Below are 12941 nucleotides of genomic sequence, written 5' to 3' on the forward strand. Positions count from 1 at the left end.
CTTTACCTTTACCTATATCCTCATACAACTTAATTTGCCATTCTTCTTTGGTTGGGGCTTCACTTGTTTTCCATTTTTGAGCTAACAAAACATGGGTCACAGTAGTGGCAAACGTAAATAACCTTTTTGACACCTGGGAATTTCAGTCTGAATTATCCCCAGCAGAAAGGACTCTGGTTTGGGAGCAAAAGTACTTTTAAACATTTTTTTCCCAATTCATTATGGATCATTTCCCAATACTCTTTTACCCTTTTGCAAGTCCACCACATAGGAAAGAACATACCCTCCACCTCTTTGCATCTTCAGCACTTATCTGATTCAGTCTTATACTACATCTTAGCAAGCCTATTCAGAGTTAAATACCATCTGTAAATCAGTTTCAAATAGTTCTCCTTCAAAGAATAACATGCTGTGAACTTCAGGTCACTTTTCCAGAGTTTTTCCCACCCAACTCTGTAGATTCCTAAGGACATGTGTAATTAATTGTTTTCTTAAAAAATCTCCCTACAGTTCCACCCAAGATACGCAGTACAGAAGCCCATTACACAGTTGCAGAAAATGCACAAGTGGTTCTGCCATGTGTTGCTGATGGAATGCCAACGCCATCCATGAATTGGAAGAAAGAGGGCCAACTTTTAATGAGCATGGTGGGAAAATACACGGCTCTGTCATATGGAGATCTCATTGTGGACAATGCTGTGGTAAGCATTTGACTGAGCAACGTACTCAAGGTAGCCACAGGCTGATAGACATGCAACTTGCCCAACCTGAAAGTGTGTGATTTGTAGGTTTCTTGAGCCAAAGATGCCCTGCTATACTCCATGAGTATGGACCCAATGGTAGCATTGTGATATAAGGCTGATACTGTGTACATTATAGATACATGGTTATGCTTTGCCATGGGACCTTATCCCATGTTTAAACAGCATTTAAACGGGACCGCCTCTCCCGGTATGCCCCACGGAGAGCCTCAAGGTCCATAAATAGCAACACCCTAGTGGTCCCGGGCCCTAAGGAAGTTAGATTAGCTTCAACCAGAGACAGGGCCTTTTCAACACTGGCTCCGGCCTGGTGGAACGCTCTGCCTCATGAGACCAGGGCCCTGCAGGAACTGATTTCTTTCCGCAGGGCCTGTAAGACAGAGTTGTTCTGCCTGGCCTTTGGCTTGGAGCCAATTTGATTCCCTCCCTCCCTCCCTCTCTTTCTTTTTTCTTTTCCTTTCTCCTCCTGTGATGAGGCTGCATTTTGATATTTTAATGTTTCAATATTTTAATGTTGTATTTTAATCTTGTTTTTAAGTTGTATTCATTCAACTTGTTTTTATTATTGCTTGTTAGCCGCCCTGAGCCCGGCCTTGGCTGGGGAGGGCGGGGTATAAATAAAATAGCAGGATTCAATTCAGTTGTTGCACTAGTGGAAGAATGAGGTCCACTCACACAGCAGGACTTTTTCACATCCCCACCCCCACCTGGTGTGCTCCTCTAAATCTGCTCTGGGGGATTGCAAGTTGCTTTGCAACATTTTTGTAGAAAGCAATGAATAAATGCAATTGATCAATCAATCAATCAATCAATCAATCAATCAATCAATCAATCAATGCAGTGTTTGAAAGCAGAGACCCAGTGATGGAGTGATTCAAATCCATATACAAACTTCAGTCAAATTCTTTCTTTCTGAGATGCCTCCCATGTCTGAATGACCATTATATTTATTACAGGATAATTCCCCCCCCCCCCGTTAAATATTTTTATGTGCTGTTCTTTATTTCCTTCCTACAGCCTGAAGATTCTGGCAGCTACACCTGCATTGCCAGTAATGTTGCTGGTGAAGATACCCACACCGTCAACTTAACTGTCCATGTGCTGCCAACCTTTACTGAGCTCCCTGGAGATTTAGCTTTAAATAAAGGAGAACGACTTCAGCTAACTTGCAAAGCAATTGGAGTTCCTGTCCCACAAATCTCATGGACTTTTAACAATAATATCATCCCAGGTTAGTACATCAAAGGACTATATTGTATCTAGAAAACACACGTTTTGTTGTTGTTTAATCATTTAGTCATGTCTGAATCTTCGTGACCCCATGGACCAGAGCACGCCAGGCACTCCTGTCTTCTACTGCCTCCTGCAGTTTGGTCAAACTCATTTTAGTAGCTTCGAGAACGCTGTCCAACCATCTCATCCTCTTCTCCTTGTGCCCTCAATCTTTCCCAACATTAGGGTCTTTTCCAGGGAGTTTTCTCTTCTCATGAGGTGGCCAAAATATTGGAGCCTCATCTTCAGGATCTGTCCTTCCAGTGAGCACTCAGGGCTGATTTCCTTCGGAATGGATAGGTTTGATCTTCTTGCAGTCCATGGGGCTCTCAAGAGTCTCCTCCAGCACCATAATTCAAATGCATCAATTCTTCAGTGATCAACCTTCTTTATGGTCCAGCTCTCACTTCCATACATCACTACTGGGAAAACCATGGCTTTAACTATACGGACCTTTGTCGGCAAGCTGATGTCTCTGCTTTTTAAGATGCTGCCTAGGTTTGTCATTGCTTTTCGAACTGTTTCACAAAAATTGAATTCCTGACATGGAATAAGCTTGTGCACATGAGATATCTGATACAGTGTGTTGCTCTCCTAACACGAAATGAGTTAGGTGATGGTTTCTTTTCATATCAGCTTCTGTAGGTAAAAAAAAAGAAGTAGGTATCTTTTTGAATTACAAATAACACTTTATAAGACAGAATGGAAATGAGACAACATGACAATTGGAAAGAGTAAAGTGTGGCTCAGTGTGTAGAAGTTATATTGTAAGGAAAGGTTGAGGGAGCTGGGTTGGTTTAGCCTGCGAAAAAGGAGACTGAGAAGAGATATGATAGCCATCATCAAATTTTTAAAGGGCTGCCACATAGAAGATGGAGCAAGCTGCTCCGGAGGGTTGGGCCCAAACCAATGGCTTCAAGATGCAAGGAAGGAGATTATGAGTAAACATCAGGAAGAACTTCCTGGCTGTGAGAGCTGCCAGTGGAACAAGATCCCTCGGGAGCTTGGAGGTTTTTTAACAGAGATTGGATTGTGGTCTGTCATGGATGCTTTAGTTGAGATTCCTGCATCGCAGGGGGTTGGACTAGATGACCCACAGGATCCCTTCCAACTCTCCAATTCTATGTAAGGAACGTAGGGTGAATCCTGGCTGCATACTGTAAGGTCACGAATATAAGCCGCACTTTAACTTTTCACGGTCAGATTTTTTGGGGGGCGGGGGGAAGCGAGGCTTATATTCAGGCCAATACAGTATCTCCACCTGCTGTCTTTTCCCATAAAGCTGTATCTACTAGCATATTGGGATACTGAACACCCCCAAGCTGTGCATGTAAAATATGTGTTTTGTTGAGCCTTTAGATTTTGTTGGTTTTCTTTTTCTTTGTTCTCCTCTTGTTCCGCTAGCACAATATGATGGTGTGAATGGACTTAGCCAACTTGTCATTGAAAGGGTGTCCAAAGAGGACTCGGGAACCTATGTTTGTACGGCGGAAAATGTAGTTGGTTCTATCAAGGCTCTTGGATTTGTGTACGTTAAAGGTATGTATTACTGGTAAGTTTGGGAATCGTTTCACACTCCATCTAAAAGCAGCATCATGGGTGGTCAGGGGAATGAATGGACATGGACTGTCTAACTTATGAAAATAAAAAGTGCCTGACTCGTATCAACAGTTGCAGATGAAACCTCTTTCTAATTTACAGCTGACTCTAGATTAAGCATACATTTTAAACTAGGTGAATTTTCTGCAATCAAAATTACTGAATTCAGAAATAGCTGAAGGGGCTCCACATTCACAAAACTAGATTCAGATTCATTCCATTTTCACCGTATTTTGAAGTTTTAACATCTGCATTTTTGCTGCTTTAAATTCATGTTGAGTTCCCTCAATATTTTGGCTTCGGTTCTCATTTCCACTCTTATTTTATACATCGTTAACTTTTGAACTATTTTTCCAGAACCTCCAGTCTTCATGGGAGATTATCATTCCAGTCGGATTGAGCCCTTGGGTGGCAATGCTATCCTCAACTGTGAAGTCAGAGGAGATCCACCTCCAGTGATCCAGTGGAGCAAAAAAGGAGCTGGCATTCAGATCAGCAACCGGATCAGACAACTCAGCAACGGATCCCTTGCTATCTATGGCACAGTTGTAAGTCTTTACTGAGACCTCTTCTGCTGATAAATAATAATAATAATGATAATAATAATAATAATAATAATAATAATAATAATAATAATAATATATTATTTATACCCCGCCCATCTGGCTGAGTTTCCCCAGCCACTCTGGGCGGTTCCCAATCAAGTGCTAAAAACAGTACAGCGTTAAATATTAAAAACTTCCCTGAACAGGGCTGCCTTAAGATGTCTTCTGAATGTCAGGTAGGTGTTTATCTCTTTGACATCTGGTGGGAGGGCGTTCCACAGGGCGGGCGCCACTACCGAGAAGGCCCTCTGTCTGGTTCCCTGTAGCCTCACTTCTCGCAATGAGGGAATCGCCAGAAGGCCCTCGGCGCTGGACCTCAATGTCCGGCCTGAACGATGGGGGTGGAGATGCTCCTTCAGGTATACTGGGCTGAGGCCGTTTAGGGCTTTAAAGGTCAGCGCCAACACTTTGAATTGTGCTCGGAAACGTACTGGGAGCCAATGCAGATCTCTCAGAACTGGTGTTATGTGGCCCTGACAGGGGACGGGCTTTGTCAGTTGTGTTAATGTCCCACCCTTCTTTCAAAGAGATCTGATTTATCTTCATTACCAACCCAAGAGGCTGTGAATTAAACACAGACTGCAGGTCTGTTCTTAATAACTGATACAAATCTCTTTTATGCATTACATATAGCTGCAGTTCATTTTTATATGTGTATGTGGCCATGCACTACTCTGCTGAAAAGGGAATTTTATCGTTTCCATTCTAACCTCTCAGGCTGCCTCCTGAGCTATTGTTATATCATGGCACCAGACAACACAACTTGCACAATTCACTTATTTAAGGAATTTATTTGCCATCCTTCAAGGCAAAACCCTCCCAGGGTGACTTAGAAACATTAGATAAAATACCAGTTAAAACTCTATATGTCACAGATATAACATTGCAGATAAAAGTTTTCAAATTGCCTTTTCAGTTGAGTCAGTTCACAAGTCCAGCTGTCATCAGGGGACTCAGATGTCACACCCGACACATTAAGTCAACACACTTAATGCACATGCATTTCCTAACATACTGCTGCCATTAGAGCCTTTCTCGGGAATTTGGCATAAAAAGGTGAAGGGGTGCACTTATGATCCAGCCATAAAGCACACAGCACTGGGGGGGGGTTCCTTCTAGAAATCTGAACAGGCCACCCTCCTTGCCACAAAAGATATAGGACAGGGGTCAGCAAACTTTTTCAGCAGGGGGCCGGTCCACTGTCCCTCAGACCTTGTGGGGGGCTGGACTATATTTTGAAAAAAAATAATGAACGCATTCCTATGCCCCACAAACAACCCAGAGATGCATTTTAAATAAAAGCGCACATTCTGCTCATGTAAAAACACCAGGCAGGCCCCACAAATAACCCAGAGATGCAATTTAAATAAAAGGACACATTCTGCTCATGTAAAAACACGCTGATTCCCAGACCATCCGCGGGCCGGATTGAGAAGGCGATTGGGCCAGAACCAGCCCTGGGCCTTAGTTTGCATACCCATGATATAGGATGTTGCCAAGGCCAAGCAAAGGGTGGCACAGTTTACTGGCCACAGGCTTGATGCCAGCAGACTACCTGCAGTTGGTGAACTTCCCAGTGCTTCTGCTTAATTGTGCTTAATTATGCAGCCCCCTTCCACCCTACACACAGGAGATGGCACTGCCACTACCGGGACGCAGGAGGCACTGTGGTCTAAACCATTGAGCCTCTTGGGCTTGCTGATCGGAAGGTCAGCTGTTCGAATCCCCACAACAGGGTAAGCTCCCGTTGCTCAGTCCCAGCTCCTGCCAACCTAGCAGTTCAAAAGCACACAAGTGCACAAGTGCAACTAGATAAAATAATAATAATAATAATAATAATAATAATAATAATAATAATAATCTATTTGTACCCGGCCCATCTGGCTGGGCTTCCCCAGAGCCACTCTGGGCGGCTTCCAACAAAGATTAAAAAAAACATTAAAATGTCACACATTAAAAACTTCCCTGAACAGGGCTGCCTTCAGATGTCTTCTAAATGTCTGGTAGTTGTTTATCTCTTTGACATCTGGTGGGAGGGCGTTCCACAGGGCGGGCGCCACTACCGAAAAGGCCCTCTGCCTGCTTCCCTGTAGCTTTGTTTCTTGCAGTGAGGGAACCACCAGAAGGGCCTTGGTTCTGGACCTCAGTGTCCAGATAAAACGATGGGGGTGGGAAGGTAAACGGTTTCTGTGCACTCTGGTTTCTGTCACAGTGTTCCGTTGCGCCAGAAGCACTTTAGTCCTGCTGGCCACATGACCTAGAAAGCTGTCTGTGGACAAACACCAGCTCCCTCGGCCTGAAAGCGAGATGAGCGCCACAACCCCATAGTCTCCTTTGACTGGACTTAACCTTCCAGGGGGCCTTTACCGTTACCTTTTACTGTCACTACCACCACCACTAACTTCCATCCTACTGAATCCCTGCTGGCTTCTGTATATATTATACAATTTCTAAGCCATTGCTGGGTTTAATGTACTGCAAATCAACGCTGAATAAAAATTATTGGATTGCTCATCTGTCAACATGCTGACCTCTTTTCAGAATGAAGATGCTGCGGAATATGCATGTGTAGCTACAAACGATGCTGGCGTTGTCGAACACCGCGTAACCCTGACATTGCACAGTAAGCCGCAAAAGAATATTCACACTATGCATGTTGGAGTTCTAAATTTTACACTTGGACGTACCTGCTGCATGAGTTAAAACTAGGCTTATTTATTTGACCCATGGACCTCTCCATCTTTGCCTTAGTCAACACAGTGTTATAAGGCCAAACGGCATATTCTTCTTTTCCCCCTAAGTCTCTTTGGTAAAGGAGGCAGGTATGATTCAGTGGCGTTGCACAGTGCAAGAGGGATAATTCTCCTTGGTGTGCGTGCTGCAAACCTAATAATAATCAGGGTTCCCCTTCAGCTGTAATTAAAGAAAAATAAGTGCTTTATTGCTGCACACTACTAAGTGTAGGGACACGGGTGGCGCTGTGGGTTAAACCACAGAGCCTAGGACTTGCCGATCAGAAGGTTGGCGGTTTGAATCCCCATGACGGGGTGAGCTCCTGTTGCTCGGTCCCTGCTCCTGCCAACCTAGCAGTTTGAAAGCACGTCAAAGTGCAAGTAGATTAATAGGCACCATTCCGGCGGGAAGGTAAACGGCGTTTCCGTGCGCTGCCCTGGCTCACCAGAAGCGGCTTAGTCATGCTGGCCACATGACCCGGAAGCTGTACGCCGGCTTCCTCAGCCAGTAAAGCGAGATGAACGCCGCAACCCCAGAGTCGGTCACGACTGGACCTAAAGGTCAGGGGTCCCTTTACCTTTTTACTAAGTGTAAGATTGGCCTCTTCGCAATGAAGCTGGTGAGCCTAAGAAGTAGTGACTTGCCATGGCAAACTAGTGAGCTTAACAAATGAAGCAGGAACTACATGTTCTTTGCCTCAAGTTTGCTCTCACTCTTTCATTCGTGGGGAAAATGGTACCTTGACAAGGGAGGCCAAGGTAACAGGTGGGGAAGGCCTCCATCAAAGATGGGGACACTGACAGGGTCTCTTTTCCTTAACAAATGACCAAGCTGTAAAGAAAAAGAAAAAAGTATGCTGTCAACATAGTGGGAGCGGCAGCATCTTTTCCCACGAAGGATCATGGGAGCTGAGTTACAAACTCCATGATTCCTGGCTTCCAGCAAAATATTAAAAACTTGATAAAGCATCAAACATTAAAAACTTCCTGATACAGGGCCACCTTCAGATGTCTTCTAAAAGTTAGTTGTTTATTTCCTCAACACCTGATGGGAGGGCATTCCACAGGGCGGGTGCCACTACCGAGAAGGCCCTCTGCCTGGTTCCCTGTAACCTCACTTCTCACAGTGAGGGAACCGCCAGAAGGCCCTCAGAGCTGGACTTCAGTGTCCGGGCTGAACGATGGAGGTGGAGACGCTCCTTCAGGTCCTTGATTTGTAAGTGATTTGTTGCTGAAATCAGCAAACCCGGAAGCATTCTGTTTTTATCTTAGGTGCACCTGTTATTACAATTGAGCCAGTAGAGACGATTGTTGATGCTGGAACCACAGTGATGCTGAACTGCCAAGCAGAAGGAGAACCTCCTCCGACCATCGAATGGTCTCGTCAAGGCCAGCCTCTCCTTAGTCAGGACCGAATGACTGTCTTGACTAATGGCTCCTTGCTTATTGCGGTCGCGCACAAGAAGGATACTTCGGAATACGAGTGCGTGGCTAGGAACCTCATGGGATCTGTCCTGGTCAAAGTTCCACTCATTGTCCAAGGTGGGTGCGAAGTCTAGGCTAGCTTCTCGTTCTCCCTGTTGAGGAGCTGTACGGGATTCAGAAGTTTGTATGCTCTTTAGCAAAGAAGCTAAGAGAGGGAACACCTTTTCTATTTGCATCTCCCTCGTTCTGTACAATAATGCTATCCGAATGCATGTTGGGTCTTGCTAGGGGACCATGAGAAGGACCACTGAGAAGCATTGCCCTAGAAGGTACAATATCGGGACACTACTTAGACCATTGGTCTTCCTTATTTTCATATACTGGGCCTATTATTATGAACCTACTTGGCTTTGCAGAAGAAATGGTCTTAGGCATTTGCAAGCCATTAAATCTTCCTTCCTTCCTTCCTTCCTTCCTTCCTTCCTTCCTCTCTCTCTCTTTCTTCCTTTCTTCCTCTTTCTTCCTCTTTCTTCCTCTTTCTTTCTCTCTCTTTCCTTCCTTCCTTCCTTCCTTCCTTCCTTCCTTCCTTCCTTCCTTTCTTTCTTTCTTTCCCTAACATATCTTTCTATTTCTCTTTCTCCTTTGAGAAAAAAATACAAAGAAACAGCAATAATTCACTGTTGTAATTCTCCTTATGTGAAGTCCATCTCCAGTTGTGGGGCAGGAGCTACCAACTGAAGACCAATGACTGAGGCAACTATCATCATCATCTGAGTCTTTAAGGGGTTTTAAGATTCAGAAAGCAATAAAATACACTTGTCTGATGGTGAGAGGAATATCGACTAAGATATTTTTCTGTGAACTGACTTGAGACCTCCAGGTATAGGGCGATATATTAATAAGAATAAGATTATACATGAAATTGTTTTATTCCAGTGCACGGAGGATTTTCTGACTGGCTCGACTGGCAGCCGTGCAGTGTAACATGTGGTCAAGGTGTTCAGAAGAGGATCCGCCTGTGTAACAATCCGCTCCCCGCAAATGGCGGGCGACGCTGTATGGAGCCCGAGCATGAAATGCGCAGCTGTCAGAACAAACTATGCCCAGGTAATTTTGGATTTCCACCAAGGGCCTCATGGAAGTCAGTAGTCATGGACCAACATGGTTCCTCTTCCCTGGTTCGAAGTGAAGTGAATCTTTATTGCTAAAAGCTATGAGCCGTCACAATTGGTCACAATGCGTAGGATAGAAATAATTGATTTAAAACTGTACAACAGCAGAACATACAAAAATGCAAAAATCACTCTTACATAATTTAAGCACTCCACGTCTCACACTCCCCCTTATGATACTTGTCTCGCTAACTTACTTGCAGCCAAAGCAAATTTTGCAACCTGTGCAGTAATAAATATATTATTCCCAGACAGTAAAATAGAGATTTGCTCAAGGGGAGTTCGGCTGGAAAGAGAGCAGAGGATGTAACTGAGGAATTTTTATCTAGGGGGTGTATATAAAGGGCATCGTAACAAATACGTAGTGTTGAATGTCCTCCACGTCTCTTCCCTGGTTTAATTTAATTCTTTCATTACAATATTCACAACTATAAAATATTCACAATACAGTGGTGCCTCGCAAGACGAAAATAATCCGTTCCGCGAGTCTCTTTGTCTAGCGGTTTTTTCGTCTTGCGAAGCAACCCTATTAGCGGCTTAGTGGATTAGCGCTATTAGCGGTTTAGCGGTTTAGCGGCTATTAAAGGCTTAGCGGCTTAGCGGCTAAAAGGCTATTAGCGGCTTAGCGGCTTAGAAAAAGGGGGAAAGCGAAAAAAATCGCAAGACTCGCAAGACGTTTTCGTCTTGCGAAGCAAGCCCATAGGGAAATTCGTCTTGCGAAGCGCATCGAAAAACGGAAAACCCTTTCGTCTAGCGGGATTTTCGTCTTGCGAGGCATTCGTCTTGCGGGGCACCACTGTATTTTAACATTACACTGTGAATTTTTTTTAAAAAATATGCTGTGTAAATTACAGTGGTGCCTTGCAAGACGAAATTAATTCGTTCCGCGAGTTGTGTCATCTAGCGATTTTTTCGTCTTGCGGAGCGCAGATTCGCTGGGTATTAACGGCTTTATGAAAAAGGAAGCAAGCCCATAGGGAAAATCGTCTTGCGAAGCAACGCAAAAAACGAAAAACCCTTTCGTCTTGCGCGTTTTTCATCTTGCGAGGCATTCATCTTGCGAGGTACCACTGTATGTTCTTAGTGATGTGCACCGCCCTGGGAACTTTGGATGAAGGGCGGTGTATAGATTGAATAAATAAGAATACATAAATAAAAATAATATTAATAGTATACTTGGAAACAGCAGAAAGAAAGAAAAGGGGAAGGAAGATTGAGGCACTTCAGGAGTGTGTGTGTTAAGAAGCCCCCAACAGATTTAAAAGCATGGAAAATTACCCAAGAGCACTTAGGCAAGTCCAAGAAAGGAAAACAATCACAGAGAAAGTTGGGGGGGAGGAGTAATGGATCAATAAATTACTTTTAAAAGGCACAGAATTACCACACAATTGTTTGGGGGCAGTCCTTGTGAGCCCCAAAAACCTCTACAGGGTTGCCACTTCTGCTGCACATGATTACTTGGAATTAAGTCTCATTTGTGTGAGTGGAATCTACTTCCAAATTAGCAAATTTAACAGCCTTAGTAACATTACATTCTGTTTATTTTAACACGAGGGAGTTCTTGAGAAGCTGAATAGCATGCAGTTTTGCCAGATACCAGGGCTCCAGTTTAAGCAGGCAGCAATTGTGTGTCTGATGAGGTTTTGCTCATCCTAGAAACCGCAAGATCTAAAGCATTTCCCAACGTATGTTAACAAGTCACATGCAATATATATTCTTTTTAGTGGATGGCAACTGGTCGGAATGGGGCTCTTGGGAAGAATGCTCTAAAACCTGTGGGCAAGGCAACAAGACCAGAACCAGGACTTGCAGCAACCCTCCTGCCCAACATGGTGGAAGGCCTTGTGATGGCAGCGCCGTTGAGCCAATCATGTGCAACATTAGGCCGTGCCCAGGTGAGAATACAGAGACGCTGTTAAAAGTGGCACACAGGAACCAAACTCCCCTTCTCTCCCCCCCCCCCATTTTTTATTGATTTTCCAAATTTATAACAAACATAACAGCAATTAAAAAACATTTCAGTATAAAACAAACAAACAAACATTAATCTTAACTGTTATAGTCCCACTTTTGTTACCATTGTTGAGTGACTTCCTCAAACCCCCCTAGCTGAGTTTCCATGTAGCTCATTAAAGCAGTTTTCCAACACTATTTCCCAATAAAATTTACTTGGACAATTAACATCTTTCTTCCTTTTCATATTGACTTCTATCCATGGTATTATGCAATTTAACATATTTAACTCCTAGGCCTATCTGTTACTCACAAGCGATTCTGATTATGTTATCTTAACATATTTAACTAAATAATCCTTAAATTTCTTCCATTCATCTTGATACTCCTCCTCCTTCTGGTCGCGGATTCTTCGTCAGGTCAGCCAGCTCTTAAAAGTCCATCATCTTCATCTGCCATTCCTCCACTGTTGCTATTTCTTGTAATTTCCAGTTTTTGGCTAACAAAATTCTAGCTGCGGTTGTGGCATACAAAAACACAGTGGTGCCTCGCAAGACGAAATTAATTCGTTCCGCGAGTCTTTTCGTCTTGCGATGTTTTTCGTCTTGCGAAGCACGGTCCGTCGCAACTGTGCCTCTTCAAGCGGCTTTAAGAAAAAAGCGAACGAACTCGCAAGACGTTTTCATCTTGCGAAGCAAGCCCATAGGGAAAATCGTCTTGCGAAGCAACGCAAAAACCGAAAAACCCTTTCGTCTTGCGCGTTTTTTGTCTCGCGAGGCATTCGTCTGGTGGGGCACCACTGCAATCTAACATCTTTCTTGGGCAGTTCCAAACCCACTATTCAAAGGAGAAAGGCTTCTGGTTTCTTAATAAATGTATATTTCAACATTTTTTTCAACTCATTATATATCTTTTCCCAGAAGTCTTTCACCTTTGGACACGTCCACCAGAATTCCCCTTTCTTCTCTATCGTGTTGCTGTTCCGTCCTTTTTTGAATAAGGATGGAGGGGAGAGGAAAGATCAGTTGTTCAGGTGGCCTTCAACTCAGGCAACCTTTGGCTCCAACCCAATTGTGGTGATGTTGTTTAATTAGAAAACAAAGTTCCAGCTTGGATTGTAACCCTTCCTGTTTTCTAGTTAATGGTGCCTGGGGTTCTTGGCTACCATGGGGGACCTGCAGTGAGACATGTGGCAAAGGTACCCACACCAGATTACGGCTATGCAATAACCCTCCTCCATCGTTCGATGGGACCTACTGTGAAGGACCTGATGCACAGATGCAGGTCTGCAGCAAGAGAGACTGTCCAGGTAAGTTAAATATGGAATGAATTGTCGTTTTCTGGGTCTCATAAAAATGTAAAGAGAAAGGTAGTTTTTCGAAAGCGTGTTCTCCTTCATGGAGAGCACGTGTTGCGGTGGGG

The 12941-nt window shown here is 43.9% G+C and overlaps 1 protein-coding gene across 4 annotated transcripts in view; it reads left to right on the forward strand.

Annotated features, from left to right (window-relative positions):
• Positions 1-12941, forward strand: part of HMCN1 (hemicentin 1) — a 313634-nt gene that overhangs the window by 272377 nt on the left and 28316 nt on the right. For all 4 annotated transcript variants that reach the window (XR_014549512.1, XM_083620076.1, XM_083620077.1 and 1 more), the window contains 9 exons: positions 511-701; positions 1779-1992; positions 3438-3572; positions 3990-4180; positions 6779-6860; positions 8242-8511; positions 9331-9501; positions 11291-11461; positions 12658-12828. Coding sequence is in view for 3 of the 4 variants with exons in the window: in XM_083620076.1 (XP_083476202.1) it covers positions 511-701; positions 1779-1992; positions 3438-3572; positions 3990-4180; positions 6779-6860; positions 8242-8511; positions 9331-9501; positions 11291-11461; positions 12658-12828 (1596 nt within the window). In the remaining variant the exon portion in view is untranslated. The remainder of the gene's footprint in view (positions 1-510; positions 702-1778; positions 1993-3437; positions 3573-3989; positions 4181-6778; positions 6861-8241; positions 8512-9330; positions 9502-11290; positions 11462-12657; positions 12829-12941) is intronic.

The sequence above is a fragment of the Podarcis filfolensis genome, assembly GCF_964270895.1.
Source record: "Podarcis filfolensis genome assembly, chromosome: 6".
Taxonomy (NCBI): Eukaryota; Metazoa; Chordata; class Lepidosauria; order Squamata; family Lacertidae; genus Podarcis; species Podarcis filfolensis.